The sequence below is a fragment of the Lolium rigidum genome, chromosome 6, assembly GCF_022539505.1.
Source record: "Lolium rigidum isolate FL_2022 chromosome 6, APGP_CSIRO_Lrig_0.1, whole genome shotgun sequence".
Lineage (NCBI taxonomy): Eukaryota > Viridiplantae > Streptophyta > Magnoliopsida > Poales > Poaceae > Lolium > Lolium rigidum.
Genome location: NC_061513.1, coordinates 203,384,187 through 203,408,813, shown reverse-complemented (window position 1 = coordinate 203,408,813; position 24,627 = coordinate 203,384,187). Strand labels below are relative to the sequence as shown.

The 24,627-nt window shown below is 42.2% G+C and overlaps 1 protein-coding gene across 1 annotated transcript; it reads left to right on the top strand.

The window, feature by feature from the left end:
- The first annotated feature begins 2,938 nt into the window (after positions 1-2,938).
- LOC124659536 (serine/threonine-protein phosphatase 4 regulatory subunit 3B) lies at positions 2,939-24,270 on the top strand. The gene is made up of 25 exons (XM_047197400.1): positions 2,939-3,214; positions 8,110-8,190; positions 9,269-9,368; positions 9,461-9,545; positions 9,636-9,685; positions 9,755-9,820; positions 12,695-12,774; positions 13,384-13,443; positions 14,614-14,713; positions 14,788-14,865; positions 14,992-15,059; positions 15,134-15,202; positions 15,301-15,378; positions 15,467-15,562; positions 16,110-16,180; positions 18,342-18,419; positions 18,503-18,596; positions 21,005-21,103; positions 21,483-21,697; positions 21,787-21,901; positions 22,075-22,206; positions 22,309-22,416; positions 22,775-22,884; positions 22,998-23,096; positions 23,279-24,270. Exons 1-25 carry the CDS (start codon positions 3,122-3,124, stop codon positions 23,736-23,738), a joined length of 2,685 nt encoding a protein of 894 aa, XP_047053356.1. The 5' UTR covers positions 2,939-3,121; the 3' UTR covers positions 23,739-24,270.
- Positions 24,271-24,627: the final 357 nt, after the last annotated feature.

Sequence of the window (24,627 nt, the reverse complement as noted above, 5' to 3'; positions counted from 1 at the left end):
CGGCTCTAGGCCCCCCGGCTCTACAGTGTTGACAAGGCCGCTGCCCGCCGGTGGGTTTTGGCAGTCAACACAACCTTCCAACTGCAACACTTTGCAGTCTTCAGGCAAGTTCATCGCTTGCTCATGTCATTTGAGTATTTTTACCAAATTATTTGCAAAGTACTATTATTATCACTCTTGCATGATAAGCAAAAATGCTAATTTCATAACTATGAATATGACTATGTGGTGGGCAATGGAACCATGGTATGAGTATGGTGGAGGTTCCATTGCAAGGGTTTGTATCCATCTAGGATTAAACAACAAATGTCGTCCACTGATTCTTGTGCCGTAATACCGTGTTAACCATAAGATTTGGAGTGAGACGGAGTAGTCAAGTGTGTTCTCTCCTCTCGTTCATCAACGGATGCGCTTACCGTAGACACTTGATCCAGTTAAGGACAAGCGGTAGGGTGGGGTCCCATTGAAGTCCCCACGGTAATGCGGTCTATGATGGGTTGCAACCGCCGGCGTAGGAATTCAGGGAGAGTCCTGAATTGTCGTCGGGGTCGGAGGCTATCCATAGGGGTATGCTCACCGGTGTGGACCCAGGGTCGGAGTTGCAACAAAGGGTGGGTGTGCGAGGTCGCGGGAGAATGCATTTTGGCTAAGACCTTATACCGGGCCTCACACCACGGAAGTGTGGACGGGAATCTGCCCGGTTGGCACCAAGGTTAAGATCTTTTATGGGTAAAACAACACACCTCTGCAGAGTGTAATGAATCGTGACCTGTCACTCCTCGTTCGGGTTTTGGAGCTGACGAACGCTGCCGGAAAGGAACTCCATGAAGTTCTAGTAAACCGGTGAAGGCCGACGGACATCGTTCTTCTGAATAAAAGCAATCTTTTGAAGAAATGGTTATGAAAACCTGCATTGGTATTAGACTTTCTGGTCTAGTATCGTAGTTAGTGCATTAAACACCTCTTTCCTAATATGAACTTGTTGAGTACGCTCATACTCATACCTCTTATAATCCCTTGCTTAGAATGTCTAAACCACCTCGAGGAGGCAACTGATGGACAGGGTGGCGCCGAGGAGATCTGCTATGAGGAGTCTGACCTCTCAGGCGGCATAGAAGGCGTAGACTACCTTATCATCTACGGAAACGGGGAGACATCCGAAGGAAACCAAGCTTGAACTACCTTAGTGTTAGTGGTAACCGAGCAGTGCGAACTTCTTAGTATTTAGCTGCTCGGAAGGAATAAATGTATAACCTGCTTAGACTCTTATATTGTAAGCTAAGTTGGATTCACCTCGAACCCAGGAGTATTCCTCTCTGGACCCAGGAGGAACTCCAAGATGAGGTATATATTTGGTTTGTAATAATATGTGAATGTGTTATGGACCAGCTATGTTCTGTTGTACTACTCTGAGGGATTTAATATTTGCGGATTGGTACTTCGCGAATGTTATATCAACGACTGGCATACTACAACATGCAGTGGTATGCAGGGTCACCACAATAAGTCACCCCGAGCTTCCTAACCAAGCAAAGCCACTGTCCCAATGTTAGTCTCCTGTTTGAGATTGGCAAGCCCAAATAGACGAAAGGAAAAACACCCAGCTTATAGTTGAGCATGTTGGCAATCCGAGACCTAACGGAGCTGAGCGAACCAAGCACAAAAATCTCGGTCTTGTGATAGTTAATTTTTAGGCCAGACATGTCCTCGAAGCACATCAGGATAAATTTCAGATTTGCAATGTCCTCATCCGACCCTTGGATGAGAATCAACGTGTCGTCCGCGTATTGGAGGTGGGTAACCCCCCTCCCCTCCTCGGGATAAGATGCACCAGCCCATTGATGTGACCTGCAGACGCCGCAGCCGAAAGGACCCCTGACAAGGCTTCGCCGATGAAACCCTATCCCACCCCTCTCTTATTCCCGAAGAAAGGCCCCACTTCTCCGTTAATGGAAATTGCAGTCTGCCCAACGGAAATCAGTTGCATAACCCTATGAATGTGTCCCTCGTCAAACCCTTTACAGCGCAACACCTCAGCGAGAAAATCCCAATTTACTCGATTGTAGGCATTCTCAAAATCCAATTTCAACAGAATTCCCCCATGTTTTCTAGCCCAAATGTCATGCACGATCTGAATCAGCGCAAGGGGGCCATCAAGAATGTTTCCGCCTTTAAGAAAGGCAATTGATTTGAGCTGATAATTCTATGGCGCACCTCACCGTGTCCCGCACCTCGATGAAGACCTCCAACGAGTCCATGGCGCGGTTGAGTTCCACGAACATTATGTTGCTCACAAGGTTCCACCCCGGGCCTTGCCAAACACATGGGTTGCTCCGGGAGAGCTCTCCATGGGGATGCGCCTGGCGCGAGCTCCCTGCCTCCGCGTAGGAGGCACCGAGCAGGAAGAGGCAGACGACATTCTCTGCGCGCGCCTCCTCGACGCCTTGGAGGCTGTTCCACGCCAAGGATGTCATCATCCAGCGAGATAGGGCTCCACGTGCGCTCGCCTGGTCGGAGCGTGAACTAGATACAAATGCAAGATGTTTTAGACACTTTACAGTGAACTAGATACACACCATATCACAGTAAAAAAATACTAGATATACATAGTGTATTAAAATAGATAAATCTACTAAGAAACTAAAATATCTTAATATTAGTGCCTTATATTAGTGAACGGAAGGAAGAGAGTACTTGGTAAGTGTCGGTATTCCCAGTGTTCTCTTTTACCTTGTAGAGTGGGGTATAACTTTTTTTCCTTTTCTACCACTCCCATGGTTTCCCGAAACAGTAATCACGTCGAAACCGTGTCAATCGTTCCGACCCCTCTTTTCTGCATCAACCATGCCCTCAATTACTTTCCCTATCTGTTGCGGGGGTCGGTAAGCAAACGAACACAAAATATTCGCGAAAACGAGAGGGGGCAAAAGGGGGAAAGGCGACGCCGAGGCCAGGGCGAAGAAGGGCCGCGGGGGAGCTCGTCGATGGTGGTTAGGGTTTCGCAGCCCGCGCCCTCGACCCACTGACCAAGCGGCCCGGCGGCAGAGAGCCTCCATCTTCTCCTAGGCGGCACAGAGGCTCCCTCGCTATCTCCAGGGCGGCGGAGAGGACCGCGGAAGCGATGGGGGAGCAGGAGCAGCGGGAGGCGGAGGCGGAGGCCGGGGGCGAGGCTTCGGCTTCGGCGGCGGCGTCAGCGAACAGCAGCAGCATGCAGGTGAGCCCCCCGCACTGCTCGGTTGCTCTGTAGGCTTCTCGAAGCTTCTCTTGTTCGTGAACTAGATCCACTAGCGGCTGGCTGTTAGCCTAACCTGGGTGATGGTCGTGGTTGCGCGTTGCGATTAAATCGATGCTGCGATAGGGCGCAGCTGGTTTTGGAAGGCAGCTGCTCGAATACGTCATGTGGATAGGGGAGGTGGGAAGTTCATTCAACCCCACACGTGCCCTAGATCCAAGTTTAATTTCGGGCAGTTTTCTGTTTTTATCCCAGGACTGGGTTATCTTATTTCTAATTTCGAGGCATCCCTGCTCAATTCACTATCCGCTGTGTCTGCTCAACTAACTACACATGCTTAACTTTTAAGGCAGTGATCTGGATGCTGCTAAGAGAGGAGTTCAGACGTTGTGTAATTGTCCTAATATACTTTCCATCATACACTTGTTTGCATATTTAAACAATTGTTTTTTCATCCAGCCTTTTCTTCATATCTGAGACTGAAAACAATGTGACACACAGCCATTCTTTTCTCTGTTCGTATCTGAGACAGAAAAAACAACACCACACAATAATCTGCTAACTCTGCTTAGTCAACCACTGTAGACATGTTCTGGCCTGAGATGCCAATTGCATGGAAGGTGAAGCTCCTGTGCAAGTGCGCCTGCATCGTGGATTCATACCTAATTTATTCATGCCAAACATTTAGGGGGGTCCAAATATTTGTATGCCAATTTTGAGGGGCATCATTCTTTGTTTGACAAACTATCTCAGCTGACGTACTAGACGAGTCGTCACCTTTGAATTCAGTAGTTTTATGCTGCTCCTTTGTTGGTTATTTGTGTGTTACCCTACGGTTTTCTTGTTGGCTGTGTGTGTCTGTGAGGGATATCTTATTTGCTACTTCCTGGAATGGAAGTACTCATATTACAGGTTATTCTACAACATCGCGGTACGTTTATCTTATTACTTTTTATTATGCCGTTGCTGCATGATGTTTATACTCTCATGAATAAATAAGGCATCTTATAAGATAAAAGCTGGTAAAGTTGGCCAATAAAAGGACAACAAGGTCATTTAATGCTACTTCTTGATTCTTGTTCCCAAATCCAAAGCATACTTTTGGTTGCAAACGGAGGTAGTAGTCTTCATGCTTCACTCGAATCCAAATCATCCATATAGATATCTGCTGCTTTTACGCTACTTCGTCCCCGTGCTACTCCCCTTTGCGTGATTGTCAACATAGTAGGGAGCCAATGAAAGTTCTATTTAAATTAAACTGTACATCTATATGCAGTTGCCTCCTCCACATGTGCTCAATTCTCCATATATGTTTGTCCCTTCAGTGAATAATATGTATGCATCATGGGTAACCTATTTGTTGATGAAAGGCTGACTTAGTACTGTTTGAGCTTTTGTTGGTGTCAAGTTTGAACACCAAAAAGTTTCGCGAGCAGTTTTCCATGTCACGCCGATTATGCTTTGGCAGTACTTACTAAATTGTCAAGTGAAATCATATGCCACAATTTTCCAAGGTATTAGATGAAGAGCACATGATTTAGATGCAATTATTTATTTTTCTTGGAGATGACCACAATAAGGATGTGTTCGGAAGTCCTCCAACTTCCAGCTTCCCAAAAATTTATCGCGGAGCAGCACTGAACACTTAAATTCCATGGAGCCAGATTCGAGAAGCTAGCTCATGCTGTACAAAACTCGGAGCACCTCTTCTGTGAATTCTTGGAACAGCAAACCGCAGAGCAGTGCGAAATTATGGGTTATGCCACTGCCAAGTGAGAGAAAAACGCTCTTTTTCCTCTCTATTCCTCACGAGAACAGAAACATAAGTCATCTTTCTGTGCGCCCCATCCACAAAAGTCCAAAACTGCTCCTGAGAGATCCCTAGCTGCTCTGGTAAGCCTCCCTGACCTCCCCTGATCTCACCTCTGACCTTCCCCAGCTGTTCCGGCAAGCCCCCCGACCTCCCCGAGCTGCAGCCGAAGCTGCTCCCAGCTGCCCGTTGACGCCCAGCTCCTGCGGCCCTCTGCGCGGTTGAGGGGCTGGAGGCCGCTGCCAGGCCTGGACCAGGAGGAGGCCAGACCGCTACTCCCGCAGCGGTTCATGGGGCCGACCGCATGTGCAGGTGCTACAGCAAATGTCCGTACAGCTGGTGGCGGTGCTGGACATCGGAGCGAAGGCGACGGCCACACTGTAGATCTGGGATAGCATAGGCATGCTGCAGAGCTGGGTAGCAAGGGCGCACTGGGGAGATGCTACTGTTTGGGGATTTGATGAGCTGCAGGGTGGGGATCTGGAGAAGATGAATCCACTCGTCAGCGACTAGGCAAAAAATCAGGAACTGCCTGAACTTTCCGGGCTCCTTTGAAGAGCTGGATTTCGGTTTGGGAAGCTGGATTGGAGGATTTCGAGAAGATAGGAGACTTCCGAACAGCGGCGGACCTACGGGGTATGCCGTATATGCCATGGCATACCCCGCGGCCAAGCTTGCTGCTTGTTACTAGCACATGGACGCTAGCTCTAATCTGGCTCATAGAGTATTTGGCTCACACAAAATATGACTAGTACTATTATCAGTGACCAACCAAGCTAGCTCATGTATGTTTTCCAGCACCTAGTACTGGAAGTATTAGAGATAGCTCATTAGTAACTACAGTATTTGGCTCACACTAAATACATGTATGCTAGCTCTAATATGACTCAAACTTAACTCAAACAGGTACACGTGCATGTATACTAGTTGGATTAATTCCAGAATTCCAACTGGTTTTTTTTTTTCCTGCCGATTCAACTAACTCGGTCCTTAGCTCTCGGCTCACTCAGAATTTTGATATATCTAGAGTTTCAGATAACATCTTTATCGGCCAGCTAGGAGAGGAACTAGACTAGACTCCGTATACCTATCCTTGGAAGCCCACAACCACGACAACATTCCGTAGGCTCCACGATAATCTATCCGATTGTTGTACTTGCATTGTTTCTCAATTTAATATTTCTAAATGTTATTTATTGCATATATATATATATATCGATTTGCATTGTAAAATTTTAAGTTTTTGCAAAAATTATTAAATGGATTAAACAAATATGCAAGTCAAAATTTTCTTGTGGCATACCCTTTGATAAAATCCTAGGTCCGCCACTGCTTCCGAACGCGCCCTAAAGACTTGTGTTCCAGGGTTTTAGCATACATTTATTCTCCCAAAACCGTCTGTCACTATGTATATGCGTCTTTCTGGTGATACCTTTCATTTGAGGATTTAAGCTCTAAATTCGGATGAGTAATCTGCTCGAATCTATATCCTTGTTCTGACTAAGTTCGACCTAACATGATGAATACACGCATTTACGACCACCTTTCTTTTTGGTAGCATGCAATTTGAGGAAATTGTTCATCAGTTACTGCTTGGTCGGCTGTCGATTAGCAATTAATAGGCGAACTGGCTGGTTAATCGTACGACTAATCTGTTAATCGGTGAATCGGTCACCCACTGAGTTGCGATTAATTGATGAATTGCCCGGTTTGTTGAACACTGGTAGCATGTATGGAAAAATGAGGTCGTTTTTGTTGCAAGGTAGAATCATTCTTAATATCTGCTGAAAAGAGGACATCAGATCATTCTCAGCTGTGGTCCGGCAATTGATCTGAACAGCTGAACGTATTTTATTGCTTCAAAACATATCCACAGCAGATATCCTTTGCCATTTGAAGCACATGAATTAATTTTGAAATAAAATTACTGTACTCCCTCCGATCCATAATAAGTGTCAGGGTCAAGGAGTAGTATTTTTTCCAAAGAAAACTCACCAACGATATGCCTCTGTAGAATTAGCCCTATGCTGGCACAAGTACGTATTTTCCTTTCGATCTTTTCAGCAACTGCTCTCTGGGAGGTTGACTGGTTTACATAGTGTTGGCCTCTCCCAAAAGAGAGCGCATAGAATGTAAGATGCCCTCTAGTGTCTGTGTTGAGACTTTAGAGCACTCCAGAACATCTTGTAGTACTTGCTCTGCCAGTCAAGGGATGCTGATGATGGTAATTGTATGTTGCTGCTCATTTGCTTGATCAATAATCCCCGACCAGTCGAGTCTGTCAATATCTCTAATGGGTCACAAGTATAAATTGATCCAACATTACATTCCTTTACCACTCTACTACATTGATACCTAGCAACAGCAAAACAACCGGACATGGTGCAAATTTCCTGGTAGTTCCAGTTGGCCAGTGAAATTGCATTGTGCATAGAATCTTGGGTGCTTTTAGCCTTATATAAGAACCTGGAGGAAAAGGAATACATGCCTCTGCCGAGTGCTTATGGAAACATACGATGGTTGTGAGTTGTTCGTAAACCTGATTCGACCGCTAGAATTTGTGGCTCAATGACAACCAGTTTGCACAGTTCACTCGATAGCAAAAAATGAGTGTGATGCCCATCATCACACTCAGTGACAACCAAGTTTTGGACACTAAACTTTGGATGTTCATGGTCTGTGTAGGTGTAGCCCAAATCATAAGTCTGCAATAATTTGCTAAGTGCTCTGGGCTCAAAATTTGGAGTTCGTAAGGATTCCAAATTGAATACGATGTTTCAAATAGAAAAAATCACGCCGTTTCCTTGGAGTTGCACATTGTGAACTGGTATCAGATATTGTCTAGATAGCGTCCTATTTTGTTGCAAAGGCTCTTGTTGAGCAAGTCCTTCCTAGTCCTACCAAGCAACTTTTAACCAAGATACTCAGCCTTGTTTGTATCTATTAAGGATTTTTTTTTAAATTTTTGTGGGCACAACTGTTAAGGAAGTTTTACTTATCTCGTTTCTGTTTGTGTTTGTATTATTATCACATTGTGTAAGGTATCAACATCTTGTAATTGTTCCAGCGTGTGAAAGTGTACCGTCTGAGGGATGGAGGGAAATGGGATGATCAGGGCACAGGACATGTTGCTATCGACTACATTGAGGTATGAGTCAATATGTTCCTTTCGACTATCTTAAGGTTTACATCAGTATGGTATCTTTATGTCTTGTATATGGTTCTATTCAGTTAATTTTTATGCTTTGGAAAATCCACCTTTTTTTTTGCTGTCAGATAAATGTAGTTCATCTGTTGTTACTTTTAATTTCCTGCTGAAAATTTGCGAACCCTACCCAAAAAGGGGAAAGAATTAGCAGCTTAATGTGATCTTTCTCCTTGTCCTCCTTGTCACCCCCCCCCCCCAAAGAATTAATCAACAGCTGGTAGCTTTTTTTGTGCTTAAATGGTGTCCAGTAGGGCTGCAAGCAGCGCCATTAGCGGGGCGGATTGGAGTCCGAATAGTGCAAACATGTAGATGTAGAATCGGGCCATTTAGTACAATTTTTTGTACTAAATGTTGGGATTTGCGGGACTAGAGCGAGCCTGCATTTGCAACCCTTGTTTCCAGTCTCTTTTGAACTATTTGAATAAGCTCACGCAGCCACCACTAGCACACCAAATGGGTTAGTGTTATAGTTCTCTAGTCAACTTAACTGTAAGGCCTTGTTTACTTCTCTCGTATTTGCCTCCGCAATGGGTATAGGGATGGGAGGGGATTTGGTGTTCACTCAATCCCCTCACTTCCCGTCAAATACCTCCAAAATACACTAGTATGATGGGGAGTTTCTAATCTACTAGGCAAAATGTGGGGATGGGAGGGGATATATCGGGATTATTTCGTTCAAACCCGGAGAAGTAAACATACAAGTGGGGATTTTCCGGGATTCGAAATAATCCCCTCTGATCCCCACAAATACACTAGAAGTAAACGAGGCCTAAGTTTTGTTGCTTGCTAAGGTATTTAGTGGTGGTGATTTATTGAACAATATGCCGTGGTCAAATATATCAGTTCAAATGAAAACTTAAATATTAGTTGTAGTTATAGCATGATGTAGATGCATAGTCCTGATATATGGCAATATGGTATTCTGTTAACATGCCATCGGCTAATTAAGTTCTCAGTTTCCAGTTTGTAGGCTTACATTTTTTGGACCTTAACTGGGTCAGTTGTGGGTTGATTTCAGGGTTCAAAAGATCTTGGTTTGACTGTTCTGGATGAAGATGACAATGAGACACTGCTCGTCCACAATATTACATCTGATGATATCTACAGAAAGCAAGAAGGTGAACAATTGCACTATCCCGATCAGTTTTGAGCTAACCATCTGTAACCATTGCATGACTTGATAACTTGACATGCTTGTTTTCTTTATTAGAAACAATCATCTCATGGAGGGATCCAGAAGCAGCAACAGAATTAGCATTGAGCTTCCAGGAAGCTGCAGGGTGCTCCTACATATGGTAATTTAAGAAAAGAAACCATGGCATAACTATCACTTCTCTTCAGTTATTTCTTATTGATGTCTTTTTATTCTTGGTGGTTCTCTGCAGGGACAACATCTGTGAAATTCAGAGAAACCTTCAGTTCAGTAACCTTGGTGGTGAGTTGCTTAATACCTGCTGCTATTCATATCATTCTTACGCTGCCTTACTTTAATCATGTCCTGCAGCTATTGAAGTTGGTCCTCGCCCAGCATCGGAACATCTAGAAGCCTCTAGAGTATTGCATTCACACGGTAGATCCCATTTTGCTAAATACATGTACACTGCTTAAAGTTCTAGCTAAATTAAACATTGCTGCTTGTTATATATAACTCCTTCTGTTACAAAAGAATTGTGTTCTAGGTTTGTCCTAAGTCAAACTACTTTAAGTTTGACCAAGTTAGTCGAAAAATATGCCAATTCATACGATAAATTTTTGTACTATACAGATTTGACTTTTTAGATATTGACATGCTTTTCTACAACTTCGGTCAAACCTAGAGAAGTTTGACTTAGGACAAACCTAGAACACCAATACTTCGGATCAGAGGGAGTATTTTAGAAATGTCATTAGTCTCATTATCATCAACCTAAATCAGGCACTTAATAGACTTGGTGAAATAAGCTGCCAGACTCAGTTTTGCAATATTAGTCTGACACAATTACAAGTATGCTGCCATTGCTCTATTTAAATATTTGAAGGACTTGCTGACCTGTGGTTGGATCATTACAACAACAACAACAACAACCAAGCCTTTCAGTCCCAAACAAGTTGGGTAGGCTAGAGTTGAAACCCATAAGATCTTGAAGCCAAGTCATGGTTCCGGAATGTGGATAGCTAACTTCCACGCACCCCTGTCCATGGCTAAATCTTTGTCGATATTCCAAACCTTCAGGTCTCTCTTAACGGACTCCTCCCATGTCAAGTTTGGTCTACCATGAACCCTCTTAACATTCTCAGCACGCTTTATCCGTCTGCTATGCACTGGCGCTTACGGAGGCCTCCGTTGGATATGACCAAACCATCTGAGACGATGTTGGACCAGCTTCACTTCAATCGGTGCTACCCCAACTCTTTCCCGTATATCGTCATTCCGTACCCGATCCTTTCTTGTGTGGCCACATATCCATCTCAACGTGCGCATCTCTGCTACACTTAATTGTTGGATATGTCGTCTCTTCGTTGGCCAACACTCCGCGCCATACAACATCGCAGGTCGGATAGCTTTCCTATAAAACCTGCCTTTTAGCTTTTGTGGCACTCTCTTGTCACGTAGTACGCCGTAAGCTTGGCGCCACTTCATCCAACCAGCCTTGATTCGGTGGCCCACATCTTCATCGATATCGCCATCCTTTTGCAACATGGACCCCAAATATCGAAAAGTGTCTCTCTCCGGTACCACCTGCCCATCAAGGCTAACCTCTCCCTTCAGTTTTAGTTCTACTAAGCCTAAAACCTTTCGATTCTAGAGTTCGCCTCCACAACTCTATCTTTCTATTAACCCCCGCTCGGCTATCATCGACTAGCACCACATCATCCGCAAAGAGCATACACCATGGGATATCTCCTTGTATATCCCTTGTGACCTCATCCATCACCAAATCAAAAAGATAAGGGCTCAAAGCTGACCCTTGGTGTAGCCCTATTCTAATTGGAAAGTCATCAGTGTCGCCATCACTTGTTCGAACACTTGTCACAACATTATCATACATATCCTTGATGAGGGTAATGTACTTTATTGGGACTTTGTGTTTCTCCAAGGCCCTAAAATGTAGTTCATGTTTCAGATTCGTATTATTTAATTGAAAAAGTGTAAGAGCACATTGCTTTGTACTTATACCTGTAACCATAGCATTTATTGTATAGTCATGGGAAGATAACCTCGAGACACCATGTCCTTAAATAACCTGGGGCTCTTGTCGAATAAAACCTGCGCTCAAGAGACATCAAGTGCCAAAAAATGAAAAACTCCCCTTTAAGAAATTGTCTGGATACATACTTACCCAACTCAACCTTGTTGGATTTGAAGGGTTTTATTTCAAATCCCCTGTCTATCTGTTGAAGGGTTTTATTTCAAATCCCATGTCTATCCGAAGGGATTGCGTCGGGTTACAGGCAAGCCCCATGCAATTTTTTGGAGGCAAAGTTTACAATATTTAGTGGTGCTGACTTGTGCGGAAGTGGTAAAAAGAGACTTGAGGGATTGGAATGTACCTAAAGTCTCGGCTCTTGATAGGACTGCATGGAGATCAGCGATCCATGTGCCAGAATTTTAGTTTACTCTCTTTTTCCTTCTTGTTTTTGTTTTGGCTTCCTTTTATTTCTGTTGGGTTTCATATCTAGCCTACCCCAACTTGCTTGGGAAAAAGGCTTTGATGTTGTTGTAAAGTTTACAATATTTACAATTACAGCTTCCCACTGCTAATTCCAGAAGTGACCGCTGGGGATCCATTAGAGCTCATCTGGATACACACTTGCCTAACTCGAACGCACCAGATTTGAAGTTCTCGGATACACACTTACCCAACTTGATCCCGTCAGATCTGAGGGATTTTAGTTCAGACCCCTGCCATTACAAGGTATTAAGCCGGATTACAGGCAAGCCTTCCCGATGCAAAATCCATGATAGTACAGCTCCCCACTGTCAGTCAATTCCTTAAGTGACCGCTTAGAATGCACTAGATTTGAAGAGCTCGTCTGGATTAACAGTTACCCAACTCAATCCCGTTAGATTTCAAGGGTTTTAGTTCAAATACACTATCCGGAGGGAATGAGCTGAATTACAGGCAAAGCAACCATGCACATTTTCTTGACGCAAAATTCACAATATTATCAAGTACAACTCACCACTATCAATTCCTGAAGTGAATCCACGAAAGCTTGAGAGTTAAAAGCTATCCTACTGTCTTATTGGGCCTTATTTGGCGTGGACTTCTTCTTTCCTTGGTTCATCTCGATTTCTGTTCAACACTATTGTACTCTGAAAGCGCACACTATTCCCTGATACTTGCTGACAAAAGGGTGCATTCAGTTGTGGCAGACCTTGATGTGTAGCTTGGCACCTGGTGTTCCCTAGATATCAGTTTTTCTGTTGCACTGTCATAATTAATTATGGATTTCCCTGCAGATGAGTCCTTCCGCTCTGTCAATGGTGAACTGAGGGAGCTTCCACCTGTTGATTTGTCCAATCTTCCTTTGATCTTGAAGGTCAGATTTATTTTGTACTCTTCTCATATAAAATTATTCTAATAAGTTTTATTACATCTGCTCCGAAATGTAAGCCTTTTTAGAAAGCTATAAATTAGCTTTCTAAAAAGTCTTGGAGGTAGTATCTACCATGCTCAAAGGAACACTTTTATTTATTCCCTTTTCTTTTGAGTTCTAGTATTTTATGTGTTCTCTTTTTAACAGTATTTTGTGACACTAGTAATTTGTGTGCTGGTCTTGTGGGATCTATTTTTTGCCTGCCATGTTTTTGAAGTTGCATCTTTGATGTATATGCATGTCCAGTATTCAATCTTAAGTCTTTGCTTGTTGTGGGTATCTAATCCATTTGTGTGGAGGGCAAAACTCTGTTTCTTTATTTTTAGATGTAATTGTTGATATTCGGCTACTCGCTGTAACTTCTGTTGATATTTGCCATAACTAAGATCAGAACAGTGCACCTGTTCCATGAAGATTTTTTTGATTGTGCTAAAATACTTCCCTTGTTACATTCATTTTTTAATAGTTTACAGCTGGGCAGTTGGAATACTTGTACTCTCTTCTACAAAAACATCTATTTACTGTTAAAAATACCGCTTATGAAAACTGCAGACTATATTGGAGGGTGGCATTACGGATCAAATGCGTGTGGCGGAGTTGATAACACAAGATGTAAGTTATATAGTCTTTATCTCTGTGTGGCATGGTCTCATGTTCCATAGACTTTTACTTCCATTAGCCGGTGTCATTTTCTTGCAAAAAAAAATTCATTCAATCATCAACGTGGAACTCATCCTTGCTCCATGTAAGAATTGTGTGGTTGGGAAGCTCACCCATTGTGAGAAAAGCCCATAGAGAGATTAGTCTGCTGCCTTATTGTTGAATAGAAACAAGAGCGGAATCACCTCTTGTGTTATTTATATGACCTATTTTTAGGAGACCTTATGCTGCATGCAGCGTTGTTAGTGTGCGTAGCTACTATACTGCTTTACCTTTTTAACGGCCACTTTTGGCGTAGTTTTAGCAGCCATTCATTTTCTGTAGGTTCTTATTTGCTCCATTTGTTTTAGGTTGGTTACCACTGAGAAGTCACCCGGTTTGGGATATAAGATGAAATACTGTCATCTGAAGTTCTTCTTTTAGATTAGTTTTTGTACTTGATGATTTGTTCCACACATGATTCTGGCACAGTAGCAATATCTCAAGGCATCATTTTTTCTCTTAATTATCGAACTGTATCTATTGTCTACGCAATATCTCGATGTAGGAAACTGGTCTTTTGGATGTGTTTCATTCCATTTATATAAATATGCTTGCTTGAGAGTCTTACTTTTCTGATTTGTTTTCTCAACATAACTTTGTTGAACATCAATCAGATAGAAAAGCCAATGTTCGTCTAATGGCTACTTTATGATGTTAGCTTCACTTACAAGAACTACATAATGGCAATTTTGGTTTTGCATGTATGGGTGATTTCATTAAATGTTACCGTTTACGGGAATGATCTCTCATTGGTGTCATTTGAGGAGACTAATCTATTGTTACAGATGGCTCCGTGATGGTGGATGGACTTTTTGCTACTTAGTCACCTTACATACATAGTTACATACATGTCCTAATAAAGATTGCTTAATAACTGATGTATGCTGCCTTATTGCTGACATTGATTGCTATTTCTTTTTTTCGTTGACGTGATCAATAACTTTAGCCTGCCATGTGTTCAATACTTAAAATCTGGAAGGAAGCAGCATGAGATCCTTAGAAATGATGGTTCCATTCTTTCATTCTTGGATATGATTATTCCTGCCCAACTTGTCTATTTACCAATTCTCATACTTTCAGCGTGATTTTTTCCCGAAGCTGCTGGAGATTTTTAGGATGTGCGAGGATTTAGAGAATTTAGATGATCTTCACATGATTTTCAAGTTAGTCAGGGGAATCAGTAAGTACATGTCTGGAATGAGTATGCTCACTAGAATATTTTAAGCAGCTCTTTACTCTCATTTTATTGTGCAGTATTGTTGAACAGCCCATCAATCTTTGATAAGATTTTCTCTGATGAGTTTATTCTTGACATCATAGGCGCCCTTGAATGTATGATTTCTCCTTTGTTGCTTCATATAAGTTCATCATATCGTCATATTATATATATTATTTTCAATTCAAAGCCTGTGAAGATGCTTCATTTTTCTTCTAATTTTAGCAAATTATTACCTGTAGACGATCCAGAGGTTGCCAAAGTGCAAAAGCATCGCACTTTTCTGAAGGATCATGTAATTTTCAAAGAGGTAGGCTGATTTTTGCACCCCTTAGCCTATCCAGAAGAAACAGTTCTTTAACATAAGCTTGTTTGCTTCCACAGGCCATACCCATTAAAAATGTTTCTGTGGTTTCGAGGATACATCAAACATACAGAATAGGCTACCTTAAGGTTAGTCACAGTTTTCACTTTACCCGTTTCAGATTGATTTTTGTTTGCACTATTTTTATTTGCATGTTTTACAATTGTACTCATTTCGGTATCTGCAGGATGTTATATTACCCCGAACATTAGATGATGGCACTATGGCAAGTCTTAACACAATGATTCATACGAACAATGCTGCTGTTAGTGTTTCACCCTTCACCTATGTTGACATTTCCTCACTAATTGCAGTATATCTTTATCACATATAACTTAATGATCTGTCTGTAGGTTATTTCCTTACTAAAGGACGATGCGTGCTTTATCCAAGAATTATTCTCTAGGATGAGATCGCCAAATATTTCTGTGGAATCAAAAAGAGAACTGGTGAGACATCTCTTGTTATTTCTGATGAGTTGATGGCTTTATCACGTGAAATATCCTTTTTATATTGCATCAGATTGTATCGTTGCTACAATGGAATTTAATAGTATAGCTCACACATCTGGTTTTCTCTTCGACTAGTCAGAGAAATACTATATTAGCCATTGTTGCAAGTGATGATTAAGGACCAAATTCTGTTGATGTGAGCTATGCATGCACTGGTGATGTTTTTCAACAGTGGGAGTTTGGTTGACTGCTGGTTAAATTTGACCAGTTTATTTTCTGTAGGATGTTGGAGTTCTATGTCCTGCGTAGGATTTAGAGGAATTCAGATAGCCACTGCACAGTTTTGTGGTTTAACATGTGGTCAATGCCAATTTTAGGAAACACATCGTTTGCAGTGTATGTTGTTTTCAGGTTGACAGGATCTAGATGATGATTGCTTTTACATGCATATAGCTGTTGCAGTTACTGGAATATGGAGCTGGAAGTACTTACTGCGTTGCATCTTCTCTATTGGCAATGATAACAGTGTTTCCGGTGTTTGCAGGTCCGATTCTTGCACGAATTCTGCACTCTTAGTAAGAGTTTGCCTCTTGTTCAACAACTACGATTGTTTCGGTATGTACTTGTTTGCTTTTTTTTTTTTTTTTTGTCGTATGCCCTCTGGCTGGACTACGCAGGTATAATAATACAGCACAGCCCTGGTAGCGTGCATATTATTCAAATATGCAAAACCGTGATACTGATACATGGCTATGACCTATTTCTCTTGCAAAACAAGAAAAAACAGGGTTTTCTTTTTCAATGGTCTGTCAATTCTGCAACCCTATCGCAAATAGGTCAAGCTCTGTTAGTTCCACAACTCTTTTTTTGCTGCGTGGCTTGCTGTATGCAACTGAAACTAAGGGATAGTTATGCAAATATCAAACAGAGCTAAATCCTAGTTTACTTGTAAGCCTCTAGTATTCAATTCAAATGAGCACATTGCACACCCTCATTGCAATACTAAATGTAGCGCGCGCTCATTGCAATATGAGTGTAAAATATTTCTGATGTACCCCCTCCCTTAAAGAAAAGCTGTAAATTTTGTCCAAAGTCAAAGCATGTAAAGTTTGGCCAAGTTTTAGAAAAGAACTATCAACCTCTACAATGCCAAATCAATATTATGAAATTTATCATGAAATAGATTTTTATCTATGCAGTATTATAGTTGTTGATAGTTTTTTCCTCTAAACTTATTGTTTGTGCATAACTAACTCTTTTACTGGTGTGCCCAGCTTAACTTACTAATCCAATTGTTTGTAATAACCTGACTGGAGTGGTACTTTGTCCTTATGCCGCCTAGTATTTGGCTTAATATTCCTAGTCCAGGTCAATGGTTACTGTGTTTAGTCAATCCAATTGTTTGTAATAACCTGACTGGAAGGGTACTTTGTTCTTATGCCGCTTAGTATTTGGCTTAATATTCCTAGTCCAGGTCAATGGTTACTGTGTTTAGTCATGCATTTATTGGATGTAAGCATCCTGTGACATGGAAAAGTACTAGATATCAGGATATGTGCTGACCATTTGATTGAATGCTTGAGTATATGTGTTCATAAACAAGACTCGCACTGCAGCTTGGGTGTCTAGTTTAACCTGCTTATCCTGTCTTCTTTTGCGATAGACTCTATGATACTGGTGTGCCTGAGGTGGGGGTGCCCATTCTATGCACTGTCTGTCAGCCATGGTTTTTAAGGCGTAGCATAGGCATCGTCTAAGCGTCTGAGCGCCCCGAGATGGGAAGGCACCGTTGCCTTAGGCAATCACGTAAGGCGTCCAGATTCCCTGTTTGAGGCGTCCAAGTCGTCGACTAGGCGAGGTAGGTGTCCGCCTTCAGCGATTTTGGATGCTCTTGCAAGCTCGTGCGGGAAGTACAGACGCCGAGCGGGGACCATGGCGGGAAAGAAAAATTGGGGCGGGAATCTGGAGCCAGAGAGAGGGAAAGCAGAGGGGAGAGAAAGGGAACAGACCAGTGCCAAATCGAAAGAATTGAGAGAGAGAGAGAGAGAGAGGAGCTCTCTCCTATCAGGCGGCCAGCTCCTCCTCCGCCGGAGCTCGTCGCCCAGCTCCTCCGTCGGCCATCCCTTCTCCGGTCAAGCTTCTGGGCTCTCTCCTCCCCTCCCGCAGCCATCTCCCCTCTCTCCGCCATGGCCTCTTTTCCTCTCCGCCCCGACCTTCTCTGCTAGTGGTGTGCTCGTATTCATGTACAAAGGCGTCGCCTCGTCTTACGCTTTAAGCGCCTAGGCCTTAACCCCCATCGCCTTAAAGCAAGGCGTCGCCTTAAAAACCATGCTGTCAGCTCTATGCTTTGTGTCACTGTCATTTAGCTTCGGATTTGCCAGAAGGATATCTTTTAGTTAGGTACAAACATGGGTTTATTGTTCACAGTTTCCATAATTTCACGTTCTGCCAACAACTTGGGACGTTCACTAAATCCCCTAGGCTGTAACAATTTGTGTAAACCTCTTAGGAGGCGTGTAACAACTTCTATCTATTCAATGAAATGAAACGCAAAGGTTCCTTTGCTTTTCTCGAAAATAAATTAATATTTTCACGTTCTGCAAGATGGTCATTTCCTGTAATAGAATGCATCAACCTATTTACTCTGCTAATCAATTTTAAGACCAAGCTGCTGTTTTTTTTTTTGCATAGAATTTTGTTACTTAACTGTAAACTTTTGATTGAAGTAAAGGATTTCATACTAGAGATTTATTAGCTAACTATCTATTTTCTTCAGGGATCTTTCAGGTGAAGGTGTATTTGAAATCATTTCTGATGTGTTGCAGAGTCAAGACAGGAAGATTGTTTCAGCTGGGTACTTATCAAGCTCTGTTGTAAAATTACCCTCTCATTTTTGAGTTCTTCTAACTTCTCTTTGCATCTATTTGACCAATGCAGAACGGATATTGTTATACTTTTTCTTAATCAGGACCCTAACCTATTGAGGTCATATATTGTCCAGCAAGAAGGAAATTCTCTTCTTGGACTTTTGGTAAGTTGCAGTTTCTTTGAGATCTGCAGTATTATATCCAGCAATTAATATCCTCAGGGTTCTCATGTTTTAGCTAGTTTTCTCTCCAACTGTGTCATGTGTTAACATTGATAAAGCTCCGGAAACTAGTTACCCGCTTATAAGGCACTCGCCTTCATCTAGCTGCTGGCAGGTCCTATTCGCCGACAGAATTAGAGAGGCCATGAGGCTTTATTTTGTGTATTTCCACTACTTTATTTTGTGGCTCTATGCCATGCTATAATAAGTAAAATTTACACCCTTCAACTCTTGTAAGTCCAAACTTCACGCTCAATTTTGAAACTGTTACTTTTCACCTGGAACTCTCAAAACCAAATAAAAATGGCTGCCCCACCCCCTCCTTGACCCCAAAACAAAAGTTGTTTTGGGCCTGAAGCCCCAAGTTTCCAAAAACTAAATACAAACTACTGTAACCCACATGACATAAATAAATGAGTGAAAAATCGCCACATGCCATGCTCACATCTTCCTCCTCCCTATTTCTCCCTCTTAGGCTGGACTTAGTTGCCTCAGCTCAGCATGTGCCATTCGTCCACCGATTTCTGCGTCCTCTCTCCTGGTTGCATTGATCTATCCATGTTATTGCTGCCACTTTCCCCATCATCTGCCAACGGCGCCCATGTTGCTACCATTGGGTCACCATGTGATCGTGGCGTCGACACTCAAAGAACAAGAACAATGGCACGATTAGCAATGGTGAAAAGTAAACAAAAGGAGGTTTTCACCTCAGATGCCATGTGTTAGGCCACACAATTGCCGCTATGATGTTAGGCCGCAAAATATACGCCTTACACTGGCACATCCTCGTGCGCCCTCAACACCGGAAGTGCAATACGCAAGACAATCTGGCTGGCGCTTTTGAAACCCGAAGCCCCAGTTCCTCGGGAGAGACTCCGTCAGAGATTCCAGCGACTATGGACTGAATTTGGCCGGATTAAACCGCTCCAAGCTCAGTTGTCGATGTCATACAAAATCCACACAAAGTCACTGAAGAACGGGAGCAGGGACAAGGGTTTGAGAAGGCAAAAAAGTACTCCCTCCGATCCGAAAAATATGTCGGGAGTCTGGTACATTTTCATTTTACAATTAAGACCTTACAGACTCTGAATAATTGTACACACATGCTGGAGCTAGCTGGTTAGCCATCACACGCGCACAGAGGCTTTTCCTAGACACATGCATGCGAGAGCAACTCTGGAGTGCGGGTTGAATCAGAGTAAAAGACAGGGGGTTTGTACAAAATGAACAGTCCGGCATTTTTTTAGGATCAGAGGGAGTAGATACAATGATGTTTGAGGATTGTTTGCTTAATTTCAATTGGCCATTACCTCTCACATATATATATGAGGCGTCTGGATTTCCCGTACAAGTTTTGGACTCTCTACATGTTACAAAGCATGACTCTAAACCGAATTACAGCTCTAACTGAGGCCGATTGTCCTCCTGCTTCGTACTGGACCTGAACTCCAAGCGTCCGCGCAACTCCTTCCAAAGCCCACCTTGTCCTTTCCTGTTGAAGTCAGTCTTGCATTGTCTTCATGCTTGATCAGGCTACTTCATGGGCTTTTGGACATAAGCGAGCTCCTGTTTGGCCTTCTCTGAGGGTCCTTCCATGCAAAGGTGGACTTTTCTTTACCTTCGTGCTCGAGCCAGCCAAACTCTAAGGTGGCCGAATTCTTGCCTTGCCAAACTGTAAGGTGGCCGAATTCTTGCCTTAGGTAATGCCGTCAGATGCTTGCCGTAGGTAAGGCGGCTAGATTATTGCCTTAGGTTAGGTGGCTAGATTATTGCCTTAGGTAAGGCATCCATATTTCTGCCTTAGGTAAGGCATCCATATTTCTGCCTTAGGTAAAGCAGCCAAATTGTTGCCTTAGGCAAGGCTGGCTGATTCTTGTCTTAGGCAAGGCAGCAAGATTCTTGCCTTACCTAAGGCACCCAGATTGTTACCTTGGGTAAGGTCGCCAGATTTTTGTCTTGGGTAAGGCAGCAAAATTCTTGCTTTACGTACAAGGTGGCCAAAATTCCAGTCTGTGGCTAAGGTGTCCAGACGCAAGTCTGAACCGGCCCAAAATGGGTGCTAACACCATGCCTGCCGACACTAGTGATTTCTGGCCTAGGCTTTAGGTTAGGCACCCATGTCCAATGTACCACCTGTATATTTAAAATCTTGTTTTTGCTCAGGATATTGGATAAATGAAAGTATTGCGCCGATATGTTCCAGAGAATCACACATCTTCATGATTGGCCATATTATTTTTTCTCTTTGACAGTTTGACACAACATTGTGATTTTTCTCTAGGCGATGTTTATTTCATACCTCAGAAGGCTAAAGCCAAAATGGGAGTGTGCTTAAATCACTAAATTTTCAGGTTAAAGGAATGGTAACTGACTTCGGTGAGCAAATGCACTGTCAATTTCTGGAAATTCTGCGTATATTGATGGATTCTTTCACCATGTCTGGAGCACATGTAAGTTATCTGCCCAAATGGAATTTAGAAGTTGTATGCTGTCTCCACTGTCAAGTTTGACTTAATGATTCTCATCTGAAGTGGAAAAAGTTAATGCGCGGGCTGCATATTTCTTGTATGCTCATCAGTACTTGCCAATGTTGCACCTTGACATCTTCTGAGGTGTAAATACTTTGCCTGAAGTGTCCCTCAAGTTTCACTTGGGTTATCTGAAGTTGATGCTTTACATCTTTGTTTTTATGTTCAATTCTCTTTTTAGATGCTGTTTCCTGTCATTCTTGCGCATCTTGCCCTGATGTCAGTTCCAAGATATCCAGAATCTGACCTGTCTTTGATCAGGTTGACTTGGTACTTACGCTTCTTTTCTCCTTTGGTGCAGAGAGATGTAATTATTGAGATTTTCTATGAAAGGCACCTTGACTATTTGGTTGATGTAATAGCATCCTGTTGTCCTCCGAGGAGTATTACTCGAAGAGCAACTAACTCAGCTGCCGTTGGTAGAAACACTGAAGTTCACCGTATTAAGCCAGAAATTCTGCTAAATATTTGTGAATTGTTATGCTTTTGTGTAGTCCATCATCCATACAGAATTAAGTAATTCTCCATCCAGCATTCTTTCACTATTCCAACACTTCTGTTCTCTTCTTATACACCTGCTAAATGAGCTTCATATAATCTTGTAGGTGCAACTTCCTTATGAACAATGCGATAGAGAAAATCCTTACCATGACTCGACGAAGCGAGAAGTTTTTGGTTGTTGCAGCTGTCAGGTTTATGCGTACAATTATATCCAGAAATGTAAGTATCAAATTTACTATTGTGAAGTTATTTTTAATTTCCTTTTTTTTTGTTACTTGGTTGTTGAGGTTGCAAAATTGGGGAAGTTTCCTCAAGTTACACACCTGATTTGATAAGTCAAACAGAAGTTTCTTGATATCATGTTTGAATCCCACTTGACTTTTTTTTTGTAGGATGAGCATCTTGTTCGCCATGTTGTGAAATTTAACCTGTTGAAACCAATAATTGATGCATTTGTTGAAAATGGGGATAGATACAACATGCTACAGTCAGGAGTACTTGAACTGTTGGAACACATACGGAAGGTACATGTTTCAATACTTCTTTGAAACAACTACGAGTTGCAGCTTACTCATTTGAAAACAACTACGAGTTGCAGCTTGCTCATTTGATTTGTTCTTTTGCAGGAAAATCTAAAACCTCTTGTTATCTATGTTATTGAGTCTTTCTCGGATCAGCTTATGAAGTTTGAACATTTCGGGAGCATTCAGGCCTTCAAACTCAAGTATCAACAGGTTGGACCTCTTCTTGTGTACTCCTGAATCGTGTCTTGACACTGCACTGGCGTCCCACCGCTGTGTTTGAAAAAAAAAACCCAGTTACAGGTGTACAACCCACCCTCATTGTGAATTAAATATTTGAATTTTAAAACCGGGTTTACGTTTTAGAAATTACCATATTTGAGTTTTTTTTGCTATCTTGGTTGTTAAGAGTGGGCAAATCCAATATGGCTTGGACAGTAAACGTGCTTATTTCTACTCTGAGCTAAAGAAATCATAAAATCTTCAGAGTTGAGCTTGTGGATAATTTCTTCTCACCAGGTTTACTATTAGTAATTGCATTGGGTAAGACTTTTTATTTTGTTGTTGCAAGTACCTGGAGAGTGCTGAAACAAGATTAAGTGCTAGTGTGCCCGACATAAGAAAGAAGGCAGAAGGAAGAGGTCTTGAGAAGGAAGAGGAAGATTATTTCAATGAGGACAGGTATTCTGTGTTTAGTTTTGTCATTGGTTGCTTCATTTTGTTTGCATTATAGGAGGCTGCCCCCTCTGCAGTAGAGATGTGCCATAAATGACAATGCATTTTTTATTCCTTAGTGACGAGGAAGATTCAGTCAGGCGAACTAAACATGCACATGATGAAGAAAGAAAGGCTGATGTAGCTAATGGAAGTGAAGCTGATGACATATCCTCAAGGTATATTCTCTTCATATACTGTTTGAATGACTAGGTTTCTCATGGATTACTATTTCTATTTCTCTCCTTTGTCAAGTCAATAAGAAAATCTGAAATATTATCAGGCAGAATTTTGAGTTTTTCCCCTGATGATAATTTCTTTTGTTGATGCTGCTTCATCAATGTTTTGCCCATATTTGCAGGCCTAAATCTGGTGGACTCGTGGACTATGCCGATGATGACGATGAGGATTTCAATCCACCACCTAAGGAGCCAGATAGGCCTGCAGAGGATGATGAGCTCTTAAAGATTTCTAGGGTGAAGCGCAAGTCGGTGAACACGGGGGATGGCAAACATGCAGATGGGGAGGTTCGAAAAAGACAAAAGATAGAAACGAGGATTACTTGTTCCAAGATTTCTGCTTTGACTAGTCTGGCTAGCAAACACAAGGATTCACATGTCTCGAGCTCTCCAAGTTGCGAGGTCAATGGTATAATGGGGGAGCATGCTACACATTCTGTTGAGCAACAACATTCCACAGACACCGCAGAAACTTCACGACAAGTTGGAGGTGATTGTATTAAAGCCATGGGGAATTTGTCTAGTGAGAAGGCTGTAAATACCACCAAAACAAACGATTCAGAGCCCTACTCAGTGAGATGACAAATTGACAAGTTTTCCCCACCCTGGCTTGCCCTGCACCCAACTTGTCAATGCTTACCAACAGGAAGGAACAAGAACGCGTCTGGCTCTGGCGAAGGCTGGGTACATTTAATCTCAAATCCGAATGCATGATTCGAGGTGATGTTGTTCTCACTTGTCTGTATATCCCGAGTGAACCATCACAAGCTGTAAAGTTATTTTTCCAGAAGGAAAGATATGAAAGTGAGAATCGGCACACATTTTGGTTCAGCATTGACTCCTGAGTCTTGCTCCTGCAGCTGCACTGTCTTATTATATCTATATATATGGGCTTATGGAGGAGCAGTGAATATCCACTTTCTCCATTATTTCTTTCTAGGATAATTGACTGAGATGTTGCTGTTGTAAAACAAGTAGGAAAGAATAGTTTCGGTTGAGCTGTGTTCTGCAACATTTTGTGATATCCATATCCTATACAGTTGTAATTTGTTGGTTTGTAGTTTTGGCTGGATAAACTTTATTTTGGATGAGTAATCATAGAATTATTTATTTAGGAGCTCTTAGAAGAGTAATTTTTGAAGTGAATATTTGGGTGTTGTGTACTGAGACTTCTTGGTTCAGTCCTGGTATTGTGAAAAATCCAACGTTTTGCAAATCAGTCCATCCATTTTGCGAAATGTTTGCCACATACAGCTATGATAGTGGTAAACGGTTCACAAGGACTGATTCATTTTGCATGTTCCACTAACAGAGCTTTTTAAGCCAACCAGAGGAATTTGGCAAGGTGATATAATATCCCTACCTTTTCCTACATGCTGCCTGGGTTTTGTACCTACACTCTGCTGATGATTGCATAATTTTCATGCAAGCATCACAACGACGTGTAGAGGGTCTACGAGATATATCTTGT